General features: G+C 41.6%; 1 protein-coding gene across 4 annotated transcripts in view; it reads left to right on the top strand.

The window, feature by feature from the left end:
• The first annotated feature begins 3,072 nt into the window (after positions 1–3,072).
• The window catches only part of NPNT (nephronectin), a 49,023-nt gene continuing 31,492 nt past the window's right edge, over positions 3,073–20,603 (top strand). The window contains exons 1-4 of one of the 4 annotated variants that reach the window (XM_059844219.1): positions 3,073–3,286; positions 4,635–4,735; positions 12,102–12,152; positions 20,339–20,431. In XM_059844219.1, coding sequence (XP_059700202.1) covers positions 3,216–3,286; positions 4,635–4,735; positions 12,102–12,152; positions 20,339–20,431 — 316 coding nt within the window. In that variant the 5' untranslated portion in view covers positions 3,073–3,215. The remainder of the gene's footprint in view (positions 3,287–4,634; positions 4,736–12,101; positions 12,153–20,338; positions 20,432–20,603) is intronic. The other 3 variants (XM_059844221.1, XM_059844220.1, XM_059844222.1) reach the window with 3 other exon arrangements.

Raw genomic sequence — 20,603 nt, forward strand, 5'->3', positions numbered from 1 at the left:
GATTCAGATTTGTGTGCAGTCAGATGTGCCTTCATCACTTATGGTGAAGAATACAGCAATAGAATACGTACCTGGGACTTGATTCCCTCAGAATTCAGAACCTAAAGGGTTTGCTAATGGTATGGTCAGCTGCAAGTTTTTTCAGCTGCAAGTATTTTCAGCTCTTCCTCTGCTCTCAACACAGTGTATCTTATCAAGTTTAGGGTCTCGATTTGCATGGAAGGGTCTCAATCTGAGCTCAATATATCCCCGAGATTAGAAGTCTGAGATGAAGATCATGACTGATAGTGTGTCTATTTTGGCACAAGACACATAAAGATAATTATGAAGGAATGGAGAAGAGTAAAAAAAAAGCAGGAAGGATCACTATGCTTGCATTAAATGAACAATTTTTCAGTCAGAATTCACCTTCCTATGAGTTTTGACTTTTTTATACAGAAGGACAGCAGCATTGCTGTCCAAAATACTATCTTTCACTGTGTTTCTGCTTCACTGTTGCTCATTTGCAGCTAAAAGACTGACTATCATGTTATGCTTAACCAAGTGTCTTACCAGTAACTTTAAAGAAACCTGCTCGGACATTTGTTCTAGTCAATCATCTGAGTGCTTGATGCACAGCTGCTGGACTTCTATGTTAGTTAAGTCTTGCTGGACATCAGGTCAGCCCACCCGATGGCATCAGCATTTTGCCAGACTTTCATCCTGCTTCACTAAACATAAGGCACAAAACTGCTTTTTATTGTCATACTGCCAACAGCTTCTCCATCTCCATCTTCTATGTAGCATCTTGAGGCATACCCACACAACTTAATACACCTTTAACTCATCAAGAGATCTGGTTCTTTGACATCTCACTCAGTAATCCTTCTACTGTCATGGATATGAGAAACTGCCTTGTTAAGAGAACTCCACTAGTCATGATGAACCATTGCCAAAACAAATGAATTCATAAGTGAGTGGATGTTCAGTTCCAATGATGGGTATGGAAGTGTAATATGTGATCTTTCAGTGACTGGTTAACTGGTTTTTTGGGTTGATGTTCCAAAACAAATTGTAAAGGCAGCAGAAGTCAACCAAGAGCAGACAAGCTTAATTAGAGTAGGCACCATGTCTGACCAGCACACTAGTATTAACATACAAGAGAGCCAAACAGGCTGCTGAGGAAGTCTTGAATACTCAGTGCAGTCTGGAGAGATTAAATGATCTTACTGCCATCTGTGAGTGAACATGCTTTAAAGGAATAGTGTGTGCTTTAAAGTTGCTGTGTACATTAAGTACCATTATGCAGCATCGCATTAAAGGAATTGATTTTATGACATGTCCCTTTGGACATGAGAGGGAAAGTGTCAGGTTGCCCTAGACCTTAATTCAGAATGATGTTCAAATGTTGGTTTTGGCACATGTCCTGGACTTGGCAGTGTTGTAATCTGTGTACATTTTTTTCCCTACAAGTTGGAAAGGCACACGTAGATGCTGTTACCAGAAAGAGATCCCTGTGTTTATCACAAATAGGTTGTATCCCCTTTTGCCCATTAAATCTTGACAGTGATTTCACTATGCATGGTCTGTTACACCACATCACACATCCAAGTGAAAGAAAACAATTATCAATCAGTCCAGAGCTGGCAATCAGCTCTACATTTCAGCAAGGATCTAACACAAGCCAGATGCTCTTCTGTCTTTCCCAAACAGCACTGTGTCACTGCATTCACTGCTTGGCTTTCAGCTTCTCCTGAGAATGGAGGAAACCAGGTTTGGTCCTCAGTGCAGTTTTTGTATCTGAGTCCTCTAGGGAGGCTTGCACGTTATCTGAGCACAGGTACAAGAACCTTGCAGAATCATCCCCCTTGTAGCTTCTACAGTTGTTTTTTCTCTGTGTCTGAAAAGTTCTGGGCTGATGCTGTGGACAGAAAGTTTATCATGGGGATTGTATAGTCACAAAAATAGGGAAAAAAAGGAGGGAAGGAGCATTGGAGGGGGTCTTCTGCTCAAATGTGAGCAGAAAGTGCTAAAATCATTCTGAGGAAAGGTGTAATTTTTGAAGGCTTACTAGCAAAATCTGTATCTTCTGCAAAAAATGGCCACCTTTGTGCAGCATAACTTGAATTATCTGTGAAGTGTTTTGAGGGTGGAAAATGCTCTGCACAGAGCTAGCAGCTGAAATCTGAAACTTTAAGTCGTGGTTGGCATCCAACTGCTTTCTGAAGGGTTTGGCTTTGTGTTATATCACAATCCAGAGAAAATCCTTGTTTTCTGCTTCTAAGCTACAGCCAGACTCTTGTAGGAACAGCTGATGAGCTTTAGCCTTGATGTAGGCACAATTTAAACAAATGCTGCAAACCAGGCCCAGTGCTTGACCCCATCTGTCTGTAATCAGAGAGATCTCAGAACAACTCTGACCCTAAACTGGTGACAGGTTGCTATTAGAAGTGTCCTTTGGAAAGTCCCAAAGCCGTAGTTCACAGAAACCAAACAAAAATGAGGGCTGTATTTTAACATGTTAGTGGTGAGTATAGATGCAGTCATTGCTGTCAGTAGCAGTGCGAGCACATTGTATTCTGTGCGTTTAGTGTTTAAACTTGTCACTTGTTCTTCTGGACAAGGGCTGGATACCTGATGTCACACCTGAGAGCTATTAATAGGAGCGTTTGAGACAGAAGAAACCACATATACCTTGTAAGTGTTTAAAAAAAACTTTGTTGTTGGGAAGGTTTCGTTGGTAAAAGAAGGCCAAATCGTAACCTTCTTGGCTTTAGACGGGAGCTTTGCAGAGAGGAGGGCGTAACCATCTTCCTTCAGGAAGTTCGAGATACAAAAGCTCGTGACAAGGAAGCCCACCCTTCTCAGTGCCCCCAGACCGCGGTTTGTGCCTCTCTATCCGCAGCAGCTGGGGCTCCTTGCCGCTCTCTGCCGCCCCAGGTGTCCCACGCACGCCAGGTGCCCCTGGCAGGGGGAGGCGGCCCCGGGCGGGCCGCGGGCGCCTCTGTCGGGGTCGGGCGGCGCTGCCGCTCCCCGCGCCGCGCCTCCTCCGCCTGGCAGCCAGGCGGGCGGGCAGGGACCGGGAGAGGGAGAAGGAGAGGGAAAGGGAGGGCGCCGAGCTCGCCGCCGCCCCGAAGTTGTGGCAGCGCGGCCGGCCTGGGCGGCAGCCGGACCCCCGCCCGCCCGGCAGCGGGAGCGCCTCGGCCACCGCCGCCCGCCCGGGGCCCCCGTCGGCCATGGAGCTCTCCCTGCGGCTGCTCCTGGCGTCCTGCCTCTCGCTGGGGGCGGCCGGGGAATTTGACAGAAGGTAGGCGCGGGGAGAGCGGGGACGGCGGCCGGGACCGGCCGGGCAGGGCGAAGTCCCTCGGGGAGAGCGGAGCTAGCCCGGGCTCTCCCTTTTCGACGCGGGGCGCTGCGGTGGTCCCGGGGCTCCCGCCTGGCACCGGCCCCCGGGGCTGGCTCCCGGCGAGGCGGGGGCGGCCGGAGCCCTCGGCGGGACGCGTGAGGCGCTCCCCGGGGCGGGCCGCAGGTGGAGGCGCGGGGCCGCCGGTGCCGCTCCCGGGGCTCCCGCACGGACCTGCCGGCCCCCGAGCCGCCCGCCCCTGCCCGGCGCCGCGCTCTGCTCGGCAGCCTGAGCACGGGCTTAGGTACAAGATAGGTTAATTGCTCTGGCGGGGCCGCGTCCCGCAAGAATTAAAAGCAAAGCGCATCGCGTGCTGTAGAGATAAAATTAGCTTATTGAAGCTCGGAGGCACTCCCAGCATTCGGCGGCGGAGATCGCGGCTCAAGTTATAACACGAACCGCGGGGCGCGTGTGCCCGCGGGCCGTGTCGCGTCCTGTCGCGTCGTGTCGTGCCAGGTGTCGCGACCGGCGGCGCTGCAGGGAGCGGGCACTGCACCCTGCGGGACAAGCGGCCAGCGCGACCCGCGCCCTCCCCAGGGATTCTTTCTTCTTCTTCTTCTTCTTTTTTTTTTTTTTTTTCTTTTTTTTAATAGGATCTGTTCAAATGCAGCGCTCACGGGGTTTCAGCCTGTCGTTTAAAGACATTGCTGATTCGTGTCAATAGTTTATAACTGCGTGAGGCCGTGCTATCTTTTCTTTGGAACAAGGGAAGACCACAGCTCTCCTTTTATATTGAATTTCTGTTTAAAAGTCCAATAAGCTTTTTTTTTTTTCCTTTAATGTTTCAGTGAGAAAATTTTGAGCATTTTCAGTGAGAAATTTTTGTGAACTAAAACAATGCCTAAACTTTATGATGGCATTTATTCCATACTATAGGTTCTGTTTCAGACTTCTGAACATCTGTTCAGTGCCAGCCTGGGAGTGGCAGCAGTGAGCGTGCTGCAAGGCATGTCAGCTTTTTCAGGCTTTGCTCAGTTATCCTAACTATCATTTCCCTTCTTCACCTATTGTCATTTGCATTTTTTTGATCTAAACAAAGTATTAATGATAGAAATATCCCAGGCTCAGCTGAGGGCAGTTACTCTCTTCAAAAAAAGTAAAAAAATTATACTTCTCTATGCAGGAGAGGTTTTTGCTGTTCTTTGTTTTTTGGGGTTTTTAGGTTGGTAGATTAATTTTATTTTTTTACTCTAGGATGATTTGAGCTGCTTTTAAAATGTTTCAGCAGACTTTGTTGAACTGTCTTGTACAGGTGGCCCAGACAAATGGTCTCGTCTGCAGGACTGTGTCGCTTTGGAAGCAGAATTGACTGCTGCTGGGGCTGGGCCCGGGTGGCCTGGGGACAGTGCCAACGTGAGTATCACTGCTGCTGGGGCTTCTAGTCACTTGTAGAGAAGGCTTGTACACACCTAGTCATGTCTTTCACGTGTTCACACACATCCTTACCATGCAGGGCTAGGCTTTTGCACGTGTGCGCCTGCCTGACTTAGAAGGATGCTGTCATATTAAAATTCTGTCAGTTTTAACAGTGCTAAAACTGATTGCAGTCAAATAAGATAAAATGGAGTTAGGACAGTGAGAATTTGGAAATTTCTTTTTGGTTTCTGCTTCTTTTTGTGCTCTGATCTTATAACCTGGTGTAACTACACTGTGTCATGTAACAGGCGCTGGAGGGTGATATTTGCATCCAAGAAGGAAACCAAAATTACTGATATTTCACTTAGAACATTGATGGCAATGTTCCAATTAAGTATTAAGCTCAAGTATTCTTTCAATAAACCTAAACTAAGGGAATAAATCTGCCTGACAGCATCCTTTTACTGGTCACACGTGAAAAGACACATCTCTCAGATTCTCACATCTATCTAGACTCTTTGATATGACTGCAGGATAAACCAGTAGATAAGTCTTCATCATTAACTACACCTTCAGTAGGAATTCTGTGGAAGCAGCTAGTACTGTGTAGAAATTAAAATTGTTAGGAGTGACATAGAGACCTCAGCTTGTTTAAATTGCAACCTTTGATACTGGTGATGCTTACTCATGTGTTTAACACTCATACATGAGGGACATCCTGAAGTTTTTGTAGGAGCAAGCCTATAAACACTGGTCCTTAGCTTTTTTTATTTTATTTCTATTTTAGTTAGACATAAATATATGCTGATGAGATGATTTTCTGTCAAGCCGTTTTCAAAAGAAAACAGGTGTTAAATGCTGTAAGTTCCTAGTCTGCAGGGCAAATATTTGGCAAAAGGTAGGAAAAGCATTGGAAATGCAACTCTCAGCAAAGGTTTTGTTCAAATCTGTAAGCAGCAGTTTCTCTCTTCCCAAGTATGTTAGAAGTCCACAATGTTTAATAGATACATAAGATGACTAGAAAAAAACTATGGGAAGTACTTCTGGAATACAACATCCCTGATGCTGTTTTTTTGATGCAGAGTTCTCAGGTTGATACCTCTCAGGCCATACAATGAATAATTTTGATTTTTAGGGCTCTGATTGGTAACAGGTAGTCCTTTCCTTGGCATGAATATTTATGGAGACAGAAGAAGAATATTTAGTAGGTTGATTGAGGCTACTCCAGAGGCAATAGGATCTATGTCCATCTTTTGTGATGCAGTTTTATTTGAAAATCATTGTGTGTTTAAATGTTTGAGGCTATGAAGGCTTAACTGGCAAATGTCAATAACATGCTTTGTTTGAAAAAAACAAACAAAACCAAAATAGTCCAGACTACTGTGTCACTTTTCTTAGACAAGCTGTCTTCCATATTGTGACCATAAGTTACAGCTCATGTTTAGGTGAAAGTCAGTTTCTCATTATTAACAAATCTGATTTATGTTTGCATTTTTATGATATTGTGAGACAGAAGTTGCATAAATTTATACTATAAAAAGAGTCATAATTAAAAATTGGAAACAAGACAAAAGTAATAATACACAGAAAGTATAATTTATTTGCTGTTCTTTGAATTCTGTCAGTAAGTTAATTTTTAGTGCTAGTTTTTCCAGATACTATACATGCTTTTTTCTTTTCCTTAAGGCTGAAGGTAGGTGAATTCTCACCTCATTCCACTGCATTTTAGTCCATTATCCACAAATTTATCTCCATGCACATTTAGAAGATGTGTAGATAGGTATTTTCTGGGATCATCTCCAGTAATTGGCACCAGACTTTCAAAAGAAAACAATCACTTAAGTGTCAAAAAGCTTTTCCCTGCCTTTTTTTTTTCCTTTACATACTGATAATTTTTGAATTGCTGGGTCAGAAGAGTCTCATATATTTAGGTGAAAATATTGCTGAAACCATCAGCAGCTCCTTCTCTGTTCTAAATGGGAGACAAACTATTGGCAAAATAAAACACGAAAATCTGCCCCAGTAGCGGGTGGTGAAAATTCCAGACATATCACCAAGCAGGAGATTACATTAAATCAAAGTGAATCTCTCTAGTGCTTGCAGCCAAATAGAAAATCTGTAGTCAACTCTCCACCTTGGGAATGTGGCACCCAGTATGTAGGATTAACCTGGCACAGAAGGCAACATTCCTGGCCTCAGAGGAAAACTTGGGTATTTTACTATACAAAGGAATATCACTGAAAATTTTCCAAAAAGTCAAGTGAATATTTCTTCTGCTTTCTCTCTGGTCAAAGGTAAAGCTCTTAGCCCTGTCCCCAAAATGAGTGGCATAAATAGATATCAGACTTTCTCTACTAGATGTACATTTCCTTTGGTGTTTTAGTAGCAGTTCTGTTTGCACAAGGAAAACAAGTGTAGAGTCAGGCTTAAAAATTAGTAGTGAGACCCAATTTATAAATTGTCCAAAAAAGAAGCTTCAAATATTTAGGCAATAATGCTGAGCTATTTATTAGTGAGTTGGAACTGCTGTTTTTCAAACTAACTTGAGACATCTTTGGTATGCCTGCAAATGCTACAGCACCTTTGGACTCTCACCTGCTTACTCATGCATAATTTACCACACGAGCACTAATTATCTCTAAATTTATCCTTCTGACAACAAATGTGAGGGGAGAGACGTGCTGGAGCCAGAGTGGAGCAGGCACACAGACACATGATAGGGTGGTCCCAGTTTGCAGAGACCTCTGAACTGTGATGAGCCAAGGGCATGTGGTCACTGATAGACCTTGATGTGTTTTCTGCTGTCCAGCTGAGCTGCTCCACCAATAATGCCCAAGGTGTGGGCATGCTCTCTGTCCACAGCTATTGAGAAAAAAATGTGTTTAAATAAACCAGCAGTGTGATTTAAGGTAGTGGTTTAATTGTGACAAATGCTTAAGCCTGGATATGTCAGCTCTAGCAGAGCAGGAGTGTGGTGCAGCTGATGAGTGTCATTAAGGCCTTAAGCTTTGGTGACTCCATGCTGCTGATCTTCCATCCGTAATCCATCCAGAGAGTTGCAAATGGAAACTGAACTGTGTTAGATAAACTTGGTTTTGTGAAGTGTGAAATTATTCCTTTTCTGTCCCTTTGACTGGCACGTGGAGCATAATCATGTTTAGTGCTGCTTAGCAACGCCACTCAGCATAACTCAGCTGTCTTCTGCTCTTATAAACATGTAGGAAGAAGTTGAAATAGGGCCTTCCTTTAATCTACACTTCTTTCTTTGCAACATCCTCTCTCCTCTTTACACCGATCAAGACTTTTTGCACGTAGGTCTGATCTGTCTGTAAGCTTCCAGAGCCTGTCAGTGTCAGCTGTAACATCTCAGCCAGTAGAAGTATTCACTCTGCAGTGACAAGAAATTCCCTTCCCAAATGCCCTTTCAAATTCCAATAAATGTGCTTAGAAGTTGTCCTTCAAACTGAAAGAATAAAGAACTTTGAATCAGGTTGGATTTTTTCTTTTCTTTTTCTTTCTTATGGGTTTTGAACACCCAAGTGAGATCCATGTTTAGGCAGCTAAATGCATTTTGAGACTGATAAAAATATGGGCATGTTTTCAAAGGGTCTGAACAATGTAACTCAAATTCATTGGCATTTCTTAGTCCTTGTAAATTAAAAGTCCATCCGTGCTTTAGTGGCTTAGATTTAGAACTGTGCATATCTTCCCTCATTAGCATAACTAAGTAGCTTTTCTTAGATTTTGATTTGGTATGTAAAAGATTAATTAATTCAACCTGGTGTGTTGAAAGGCTAATTTGGAAGCAACAGAAATTATGTTTTAACACCAACTATTGGTGCTCCCATGAAGTGCCCTAATCATTGATAGGGTTGAATTTTTACACTGAGGAACTCACTGCATCAATGCTGTAAAGTTAGATCTTAAATATCCCACTTGAAATTAGTCCAAAAATCCCATGTTGTTGCCCAGCCTGCAGGATTTACCTGCACTTTAATTAGTAGGAGTGGGAGTAATAGCTGTAAGTGGGAATAATCACGCAAAAGCCTACCTCTCTGAAAGATGGTATGTTGATAAAGTACCTGATGAAATATGTGTAAAAATAGGGTTGTTGTTGTCTTGCTTTATGTCTTACTGTTGTGCACGCAGCTGAGCTATAACTCAGAATAAAACTGAGGGCAGAAGGAGTTGCATCTGGATTTCTTTTCTCAGAGCAGGGGAGGTGACTTCCTGTGACACAGTATTTTTGGTGAAAGCAGGTATCAATAGTGCATTTTTAATTCCTAAATGCTTTTGCATTTTAAGGCAACAGCACCTGTGGTACTGCATGTGCAGTCCTAACCCAGATCCCATTCAAGGAGTTTTAAAGGATACAGGGAAAACCAAGCCAGGACACGTGTCCTTGCACACATCTTGCACAAATGCAAAAAAATAATTCCTTGTGGGTGTTTTTGGCACTCATCTATCTAGGTTCCCTCAAAACTGTTCTTAAAACTAATCGTCTGTCTGCTTCTTTTTTAGCTGGCTTACAAATATCTCTGTAGTTCTTTCAAAAGCTATAAAAATAATTTCTGCTTGTGTGTGTGTGTCTTTCATGAACAAAATACACCTGCTTTGAACCTGGCTGTGTGTCTGTAATTGATTTGTACACCACTTATATGTAGTCAAGGTACACTACAGATGTGAAGATTGTTTCAAAATTTTAGCTGCAGTTCAAAAGCAGAAAACTGTGGAAATAGATAATATTTGAACATAGATTTAAAAAGTTCAGCAGGGTTTAAAAAAAAAAACAATATGAAGTGGCTTGAATTCTCATTCTGCATTACAGTTTGGACAACTCCTTTGCTGGAGGTGATGGCAAAAATGGTTCCTTTTGCTGTGTTAACATAGATAGATCACATAAGGCCACATCTGCAGCTTCTATAAACAAATGCAGATCTACTGTCAGACCCTCTGCTGCCTGGAGTCTGTGTCACTGTTGGAGTCAGCAGATTTTGTCTGATGGATAGGAAGTTTGACCAACAGAAGCTGCTTAACAGGAATAAAATTTTACTGAACATGTGTTTGATAAGCAGTGATATTTGATGACTTCACCCATTTCTATGTGTAATTCTCCTTAAACAGTAAGAAAATCCATGCAGTCTGTCTCAAGAAGGGGTGGTGGAGATGTGTGTGCTCTTTCAGAGAGCCCATTGGTTGTAATCCATCTGGTTATCTCCCCTTGCTGAGGTTTGAATGTTTTACCTGGGAAGCAAACCCAGAGTAGGTCAACAAAGTAGTTTTCCACCACAATTGGCTTAAAGGCCTAGGGACAGAACAGTCAAGGATGTATAAAGTCAAACCATCAGTTTGCTCCTCCCCTTAGCTTAGCATAATTAAAAAAGTGTTAATTGAAGGATGTCAGGCGGGCATTTAGATTTAGCCAGACCTGGTAGAAAGCATATGATTTCAGGAAGTTCTAAGGAGGACTTGCAAGAGAGAGGAGCTTGTACAAGTTGATGTATAGCAGATGCAGGCATAACTGAGTGCTTTGCTGGGAACTGTGCATGCTGCTGCCTTCTCACAACCCTTGGGAAGGCTCTTGCAGTGTCTGTGCTGCTGCTGCTGTCCTAAGGAGCTCAGAGGCTGTGTACCTATTCTGTGCAATCTCTTACAGGGGTGTGAGGTGGTGGGAGGGGGAGGAAGCAGTGTCTGGGCTCTCATTGATGCTTAGAAGGAGATTTTGTATTGGTAAAAATAAAGTTGAAGATGATTTACCCATATAAATTATCCAACACATCAATGGGAGAAGAGGCCATGGGCAGCTTAGGATTTCTGTTTCCTGCATGCAACGTTGCTTTCAGTGGAAATGGCAATTCTGTATAGTCCAAGATGCACAAAAAATAAAACCATGATTTTGTCAATAATGACCTGTGAAAATACTGGTTTCTAGGAGGCTGATTCACTAAAAGAAACATCCCTAAAGTCAGTAAGAGTTTTGCTACTGAATTTGGGGTTGCAAGGTCACAGTCTGAATTAATGCATTGTGTTGGCAGTGTTTAATAAATACTGATATGGAGCATGTCTACTTCTTATAAAATGGCTGACATTTTTGTGCATCCCTGGTACTTTTCAAAGAAAAGGCATTTTATACAGAATTGCAATACTGCTTTGCACTGCTATTCAAGAATAAAAATGAGGTTTTGCTATTTTTATTCAATTGTTTTCCAGTTTAGAACCTTTATGCCTTTAAAGCATGACTTGACTGTGTTAAAGAAACAGTATCCTTTTCCATTCCCTACTGCATTCCTCATGCACTTCATATGCAGATTAGTAGTTTTGCAGCCTGCTTTTTTCTAAGGAGATGTCATCAGTAATCAATTTGACCAACTGCAACTGTAGTATATTTGTAATTGCATCTTCTCTGAAAGCCCAGCAACAACCTGAGGAGCTTCCTTTCACTGTAACCAAGGCTAAGGGACTTCTTGGTTAAAACTAAACAAGTACAAGTTGCAATCATAGAAAAACCTAAAGCGTTGGTCACACACTACTTAAAATACAGAGAGCTGCTGTTGCTCAAGTCCCAGCCTGCTATCACAAGGCTGTGTAGTCTAGCAAGCCATGCTGCTAACATTAAATTTATTGGCTAATAAATTGATTTCAAATAGCCTGAAACACATATCTGTGTTTTCATCTTATTTAAGTTTTGTAGCATATCTTGTTTCATGTGGTAGCAAGAGCTGAAAAGGTTTCTTTTAAAGTAAGTATTACTTTTAACTTAGATGACATTGCATTTTAAAATGTTATAAAAATGACCAGTAAATTTGTGTGCCAACATGTTTATTGGTTGCAGATGTTCAGATGCATATAAATGGGTATAATTTTAATTGCTCTCAAATTAGCATCCAGACACTAGGCCTTTGTGTTTGAGCTGTGGAGACACAGCGTTAAGTTAAAAATATATACTCATATTTAAACGAAAGGATACTGTGTCTTTAAGAAAAGCATTTGTGCTCTGTTGATGGAAATGTTGAACCTGAACCATGAAACGTGAGAATTTTTACAACTACTTACTGTATGAAGCTTGACAAATTGTAGCTCCTTGATTGATTGAATAAGAATAGCACCACATCATTATATTTAATTACTCTTATGTATCAGAATGTGTTTGTTAAATCTCATAATAAAATACTGATGTAAGGTATTTCCATTTTTAAATGTGTACCAGAATTTTTTTTATTTCAGAAAAGCTCTGAATGTTGAATGTATGTAATTCTCCAGGAATGTAACAAGTTGATAAAAACCACAGCCAAGTCCATCCTCCTTACAGAGAAAAAAAAAAAAAAAAAAGCTGGAATTTCTCTTTTGGATATTTGTTTTGCAGCGTTCTACGTCTTAAGGCAGAGAATAGCCAGCCTAAGGTGCCAGCCCAAAGGTTAGCTGAACATATTTCTTGAAATACTTTTGGCAAGTTTATAACTTGGAGTTATGGCCTTGAAGTCATAAGTTTACATGAAAATTTTAATATGTGACAAGGAGGTAATTTTTTGTTGTTTTTAATTTTTTTAAGCATTTGATTTGGGGAAGATGAGGGGGGAAAGAAATGAACAGGGCTGTTTTATCCCAGATGCCTATACAATGATATATTTATTTTCTGAAATACGACTTTTCCCCTTTTCACTCCTTTATTTTACTCTCAAGCCCTGTGCAGTATTTTTCCATTTCTGCAAATTGTTTGTACTACCAGCAATGCATTTACAAGCTGTCAGACCTAGGAGGCCTAATTTGCTTTCATGGCATTGAATCATGTGCAGTGAAAGGTTATTTTGGAATGGCAGAGGCACTTATTGCCCCCCACTGCCTACTTTGCACTTCCACTACAGGTTCTCCTTCCCAGAACAGGGAAAATTTACAGCCCTTGGTCTCCACACTGTAGAACCTGGCAAAATGAAATCGACATAGTTTATTTTGGTACCCAGGGCTGTAGTCTGCTGCTGCTGCTTAGGAATTGATGTGTCTTGATTGTTCCTGGCTCACTGGGGAGGTTCCAGAGGACTGGAAGCTGGCCAATGTGATGCCTGTTCACAAAAAGGGTGGGAAGGAGGATCCTGGTAATCACAGACCAGTCAGCCTGACCTCAGTACCAGGTAAGGTGATGGAGCAGTTTATGCTGAGTGCCATCACACAGCACTTAGAGGATGGCCAGGGTGTCAGACCCAGCCAGCAGGGCTTTAGGAGGGGTAGGTCGTGTTTGACCAAACTGGTCTCCTTCTATGGCCAAGTGACTGCCTGGTGGATGCAGAGAGGCTGTGGATGTTGTCTGTTTGGATTTCAGCAGGGCCTTTGGCACTGTCTCCCACAGCACACTCCTGGAAAAGCTGGCAGCCCCTGGCTTGGACAGAAGTATCCCTGCTGGGTTCAGATCTGGCTGGTGGCCAGGGCCAGGGAGTGGTGGTGAACAGTGCTGCATCCAGCTGGGGCCAGTCACCAGTGGTGTCCTCAGGGGTCTGTGCTGGGACCTGCTCTGTTCAATATCTTCATTGATGACATGGATGAGGGATTGAGTCTTTCATTAGTAAATTTGGGGCTGACACTAAGCTGGTAGCGTGTGTCGATCTGTTGGAAGGTAGGAGGGCTCTGCAGAGAGACCTGGAATTGTTGGATGGATGGGTGGAATCCAATAGGATGGAGTTTAATAGGTGCAAGTGCCGAGTCCTGCATTTTGGCCCCAATAACCCCTGCAGCATTACAGGCTGGGGATGGTGTGGCTGGACAGTGCCCAGGCAGAAAGGGACCTGGGGGTGCTGGCTGACAGCCAGCTGAACATGAGCCAGCAGAGTGTCCTGGTGGCCAAGAAGGCCAATGGCATCCTGGCCTGTGTCAGGAATAGTGTGGCCAGCAGGAGCAGGGAGGTCATTCTTCCCCTGCACTCAGCACTGGTGAGGCCACACCCTGAGTGCTGTGTCCAGTTCTGGCCCCTCAGTTTGGGAAGGACGTTGAGATGCTGGAGCGTGTCCAGAGAAGGCAACGAGGCTGGAGAGGGGCTTGGAGCACAAACCCTGTGAGGGATGACTGAGGGAGCTGGGGGTGTTTAGCCTGGAGAGAAGGAGACTCAGAGGTGACCTTATCACTCTGCAACTCCCTGAAAGGTGGCTGTAGTCAGGTGGGGGTTGGTCTCTGTGTCCAGGCAGCACTGATGGAATGAGAGGGCACTGCCTTAAGCTGCATGAAGGGAAATATAGGTTGGATATTAGGAAAAAGTTTTTACAGAAAGAGTGATAAAGTACTGGAATGGTCTGCCTGGGGAAGTGGTGGAGTCACCATCCCTGGATGTGTTTACCAAGAGACTGGATGTGGCACTCGGTGCCAGGGTTTAGTTGAGGTGTTGGGGCATGGGTTGGACTCTATGATCTTGAAGGTCTCTTCCAACCTAGAGATTCTGTGATTCTTTTTGCACTCCCTGTGGCAGAGGCATGAGTCTCAGACAGGGAGGAGCTAAGCACTCAGCCGTTCATCTCTGTATGAAATCACCTTTGTTACTGTGATACAGAAGTTACACTGCTGAAGCCTGATGTTAGTAGGACCCGGTTGGTCTTCTGTCACCACACAGAGACACTCGTGCTAGCCTGTTTCTACCTGTTGGAATTCCATGAACATATAGAAAAATTCAGGTAACAAACAGGCATTTGAGATGATAAGCATCATTCTTTAGCAGTTTTAGTGACCCACTTGAAATACAATCGCGAAGCTTGACAAAACATGAAATATTTCTTGCTTTTCTAATTTTGCGTGTGTTAGGTCAGATTTCTACTGATTTTTAAGAAAGAGTATAAGCATTAGATTAACTTCTACTGGCTTCATTAAATCTTATTGATTTCAGTGTTACCCATGCTTAAGTTATGCATGCTATGTAGCGCTGTTCTGAATATCAAGGCGTTCATAAGCCAGGGTCTGGATTTGTCTGTGTGGTTTAGAAACACATTAGGCAGCAGTCATAGCCAAGGCAAGAATTCACTGCAGTGAATGGCCCTCACTGGTTGCAGTTTGTCATGTTAATGTGCTGTTACCAGTATCAAAAGTGCAGACTGAGTAACTGATTTACTCAGGCAAGTGTTGGAGTTGTGCATGAAAAATAAGGAGCCACTTACTCAGTGGAATGTATGTTTCGGATAAAAACTTGAACATTTTGACAACATGAATGTCACAAATAAGGGCAAATAATTTCTGAAAAAATATTCAGGTATTAGATACTACCATTTTGTCTGATGTTATTGTCAGTTTCTAGTTACAGAAGCTGGTCAGGGACATTTATTATCTTCCTCGAAAAAATAGATTAAAAAGTGTTGTGCAGATGAAACTATCTGAAAATTAATACCCGGTTGTCCTAGTCAGACTTATTAATCTCTACAGAGATATATTCTGTGACTATTAATTCACTTATTTGGGAAGTAAAGTAATTTTTTCAGAAGTAATTCACTAATGTGAGTTATGCGTATGATGTGTTTTTACCACCTTCTAGTAACTTTGAGGTGAGATAAGCTTTATGCATTCTCTGGCAGTTGTGAGTAATTGAAGTATGTAGTTGAACAAAAAAGAAATATGCAGCTCTGAAAGATCTACAATGATTTATTTTATAAATTAGCTCATACCTTTGGGATCCTAGATCAAAAGTACTGTGAATAAGGCAGTTTCATTTTCCTGAGCATGTTTATGTAATTGCATAATTTATAAAAAAATAACCAGACAGATGTGAGCTACAGCTGACTCTGAGGGAGAGAAGTATTATGGATCTTGGTGTTGTGGTCTGTGAGCACCCTAGGAGGAAGGCACCCAGGTTCAGGTGGAGGAGGCAGCCTAGAGGAAAGCTTCTTTCACCTACATGCAAGTCTTGTCAGAAAGCTGGCACTGGGGGGGAAATGTAAGAAATGATCCAAAGATGGGAAATGTGTTCTGCAATCAGCAGTGTAAGAGGATCCTATGAAGTTACGTGAAGCTGAATACACTGTGTAATCATTTCTGGGCTGCTGCACAAATTACTTGCTGTGCCTGAGCAAATTGAATTTTAAGGAGCTGGGATCTGGAGTCAGAATAAATAGAGGGCTGTATGTTACTTGGGAAGAGAGGACAGAAACAAGGCCATTCAGGCAGATGGTTAGCATAGTTTGTTTCAGATGCAGGTATTTCTGTGCATAATTTCAGACTTCAGAGAGATGAAAAAGAAGTTCAGAAATGGGGAGGCAAAGCAGAGAAAAAGAATGTAAGAATTATACTCAATGCTGTTTTAATGAAAAACATAGCTAGGAGGGTTGGAAAACCAAAGGAAATTTGAATTGCTTGGAATAGTCCATTAAGAAAGCTCAAGGATTTCTATTGCTGGCCGCAAATGAAGAGGAATCAGTCAGGTAGGAACCAGGCAGTGCAATCTTCTGGTTAGGACTCCACAAAACAGTGTTTGGTAGCCAATAAAGAGATCATTAATGTTAAAATTCCAGAAGAGAAGGAATAGAGGGGACAGCATGTGGTAGTCACCCATGCCCTCAAAAGTGGGCAGCTTGGTGCAGAGGATCTGACCGAGTCTGAGGTGCACTTCCAAAGCAGTTGTGAGGGAACTGTGTGCACTGAGAAAATATAGATGAAATGAAAACCTTCCTCAGCATTACAGACCCATAATGAATTTGCTGAATGTGATTTTCGTTTGTTGTATTTGTGCAACAATTAAAATTGTATTTCAGAATGGTTGAGTAATGCTTGGATGCCACCAACAGCAAGCAGTGGCTCAGAAGATTGGTGGTTTCTGGCTTTTGCACGAGCATAACGCATGCTAGCAGCGTGTGCATTTCACCAGAAATTCTTTCTTCCACTCTCTCACACTTGGAAAAAAGCAAACAACCCATCATAAACCCAAACCTCCCATTCACATTTCCATTCCTCGTTTTATTTTTACAGGAAGTTTAATTTGTCATGAGGTTTAAGTGAGACTTAAAATGTGGTATTTGTCACCTTATTTTGGAGGAAAAAGGTAGTTCTTGCCAGCCTTGAAAATAGGTACTCAGATTTATGGCCAAGGAAAAGGCCCTAGGATACCCCCTTGAAGTTAATGGGAACTGAGAGCAAATCTTCACATCTGACCCAAGAAAAAAGCATTTAAAGTGATCCAACTGAAGTGAATAATCATGAGACCAGAGGGGTTTTTTGCTGATTATCTCTTGAATGAATTGGTCAATAAAGTGAAAAGGAAATTTTAGGTATAGTTTATTCTATGGCACAGATAAAAAAGCAAGACTTGACTAAAGATGAAAATTGCTGTGCTTAGGATTTTTTTCCTGTCCATGTCAATCCACATTCCTACCCAATGGGAGTTCAGCTTGACAGCTTTCAGAGAATAATCCTTGGAGATGTGGTAGGTCTGCTTTGATACTGGTTCAACAGTAAATTAGCAGTCTCATTTTGAGTGGCACTTGTCTATGCCAGTAAAATTTTAACTTTTGTTTACAAGAGTTACTATTATAAAGAGTAGAAAGTTTTTACTGAGTTTTGGCAGCCCTTTTCAGACCCTTCTGGATTTCACTGCCTTAAGTTCCTAAGAGAGTGACTTTCTCAGCCTGGTGTAACCCTTCTGTCTACATTTCCTCTTCCCTACTAGGGAAGCAAGTGTTACATAACAGGCTGAAATCCAGGGACATGCGTTATTTCAGTCATTGAAAATGTGGGTCACTTGGAAGGAAATGATGGTTTATTGGTTGTGGAGGCATTCTTAAATTCTCGAGAGGCAAAAAGTAGTAATTGGGAGACTTTTTTTTCTCCATTACTTATGAGTCTACTTGTTTTCAAAAAAATGCAGAAACTCCATTTGTCTGTGTGTGAACGGAGTGACTGAAGTATTCTGTTCTCTTGTATGTGGAGTTTTGCAGGAGAACAAGTAGAGTGGAGAATTAAAGGACCCAGTCACATCAGCACTTGTAGTGTATGCTCAGACTCATGCCAAACAGCTGAAATAATTGTCTGCTATTAAAAGAAATGCTGAAAGTCTGGCTTAAGCTTATTTTTGTACCTGTTGCCAGTGTTCAAACAGGGCTCGTTGGGAGACAGTGGATTTACTGCCTTGTATGGGCAGCTTGTCCTTTGAATAAGGATTTTCATGCTGGAGATGGCAGGGCTGGAGCTGACCCACCCCTCTGGGCCTGGTCATTCTGGTAGGGCTCAGTAAGGACCCCAGCCAGGCATGCAGACTTGGCTGAACCATCTGATTCTTTAGTCCTGAGCGCCCTGCAAAGCCCCAATAAAGTTAATAGGAAGATGCGCAAGTTTTATCCTGTGGGTGGCTTATTTCCTCATAGGAAATGTCACCAGATTTATCTGTGGTGTTGGCTGAGCTACAGTTGTTAGGCCTACTGCAAAGCAGTTTTTTCCTGTATATAGAAATTTTTCTGTTTTAATATTGGATTGAATTTCAGCTGTGTCTAAATAAGATTTGTAATGCTGAAGTAGCCCAAGTTCATAGAATGTACTCTAATAGGTTTTCTTCAAGAACTGTGTTTGGCAGCAAACAAAGGTTTCCAAATACTCACTTAATGTGCCAAACCCCTAGTGTTTTATGATGACTGACTTTATGGACAGTGGTTTGCTAGTCATTTGGAAGCTTTCCTTGGAATAATAGAGATTTTTGTCTTCAAGTATGAGATTTTTTTTTTCTCATCAGAGCTGCTGCTAATGTACAATCTGTGCAATTGAGGGAGGGACCAAGGTATAAAAAAATCAGCTAAAACTAAAGTTGCCACAGGTTCTTCTAACAGTTACTGAACTGCTGCACTTTACACCAAAGTGATCCCATGGTTCTTCTTGTTTCTTAAAAAGGACTGGGTTAAATAAGTGTATCCCACTTCACAATACAGATCTTCTCTAAAGTGCAGTTGAAAATTCAAGCAGGTTTCCAAAGCATATTTATAGTAATTTCTTTTTCTCTACTGTAGTTTAGATCACAACTTTTGTTTTTCTCTCGTTGCTTTGAATTAATTTAGTTGGTCTTCATAGTTCTCAGTTTGCCACCATCACCTCTGATTAGACCTGGGTCTGTGATGCCAGGAAGACAAAAATCTCAGCATCTAAATGAACTCTTAACAAAGCAGATCCTTTTTTCCTGTTGATGGCCGCAGTGATTAAAAAAGCAGTAAGTGTTTCCAAGTACAATGTTCTAGAAGTGGCTCATGATGGATCAGTTGCTCCTCAATCAGACCTGTCCATTACCCAAGGACAGACTTCCTGAAGCATACCCCTTTAGTAGCCTGAGAAGCTCCTTTCCCTTGACTTCCATTGAGAGGAGTTTCTAAATATGCATCTCATTTCTTTGTTTCCAGACACTGTTTGTTGGGGAAAAAAAAATTTAAAAAATCTTGCATTTCTGTTGCCTTTTAAGATACTTCTTAACAGTTGTGTGGAAAGAGACTTCACCATCATACTAGGAAGATCCATCAGGAGCAGAGCTGTAAATTTAAAACAAGGTTTTATGGTCTCAGGATATATCACTGATTATATGTATGTACTGCACTTAAAAAACATACCTGATAATAATGGGAGTACTGAAGCAGTCCTAAATAAAGGCAGTCCTAAAACTGGAGCAAACTCCTTCTGTGCTAACAGTTACTTCTCTGGATATATTTGTGGGAATTGCCAGTTCTGCATGCTTTGAATCTTATGGAGAAGATTTTCAGAACATCAAAGAAGTACTTGGATAGTTCTTCCACAACCAAAACAAGTATCTTGGTTTTTTTTAAAAAAATGTTTAATTTAACCCTGGTGAACAGCTTGGCTAGAAGGCAAATTACATTTTTGAGTGCGTTCTGGGAGATTTCTGTTAAATTATGTCCTTGATACATCCAGTTTTATGATACAGCCCGTTGTTGTCAGATTAATATTGCATCTAAATTTGGTTAGTTACTTGCAAATTCCAAATGATACTGTTACTTTATAAAGTGAAGTTTAAGCTGGGGTAAATAGATAAATCCTGGTTACAGGGTATTCAAGTTATGCTGCCATCTGATTTCTGTCTATTTTGTGTCTATCTTGCTTTAGCAGAGAGCTCAGCAGGATTGTGTATCTGCATTTTGTCATATAATGATAAACAACATCTTAGAGCATAGTAAATACTGCATTTTTCCAGTAGGTTTAAAAAGTAGGTTTAATAACAGAAAAACATTTCTAATGCAAAGAAATGCATTTTAAAATTTTCATCAGTCAAATGTTTTTCAGTTTCACAAGAAAATATTCCTGTTGGCTAATCCTACTTCAGCAGAAATATGTTTGTGCATGAATTCTTATATTTCTTCAAAAACAATGCTTTTATTATTTGTTATTGAAGCTTTGAAAGTTTTTTTTATGAATTTTGTTTGTGTCATACTGAGAGAGGTGACGAAAAATGGCTTTCAATTATTTCTTGGAGATCTGTATTTATTTTCTGAATATAACATAGGCAGTACTTCTATTTATTAGGTAGTTGCTGTTTATTTCAAATAATTTTAAATATATCAAATATTCAAAATGATTGAAATATTCAGTAATTTCAAAGACATTTTGCTGTCAGCTGTGACTGGAGTGGAAAGATAATGAGCATTCCTCTATTTACAGCTATATGCCAGCCAGGGTGCAAACATGGTGAATGCATTGGGCCAAACAAGTGTAAGTGCCACCCAGGATACACTGGAAAAACTTGCAACCAAGGTAAGAAAGAATTTATTTTTGAAATAATGGAAGTACTGTTGATCCCTGTACCCACCCTCACCAATGCTATGTTTGTCCCCTGTGTTTATAGAGTAATGAACTCATACATCAGGTCTGTTACTGCTGCAGCAATCTGATATTTGGACTGACTTTTGGAGAGATATTGACATCT

The sequence above is a fragment of the Haemorhous mexicanus genome, chromosome 4 (genome assembly GCF_027477595.1).
Source record: "Haemorhous mexicanus isolate bHaeMex1 chromosome 4, bHaeMex1.pri, whole genome shotgun sequence".
NCBI classification, from domain to species: domain Eukaryota; kingdom Metazoa; phylum Chordata; class Aves; order Passeriformes; family Fringillidae; genus Haemorhous; species Haemorhous mexicanus.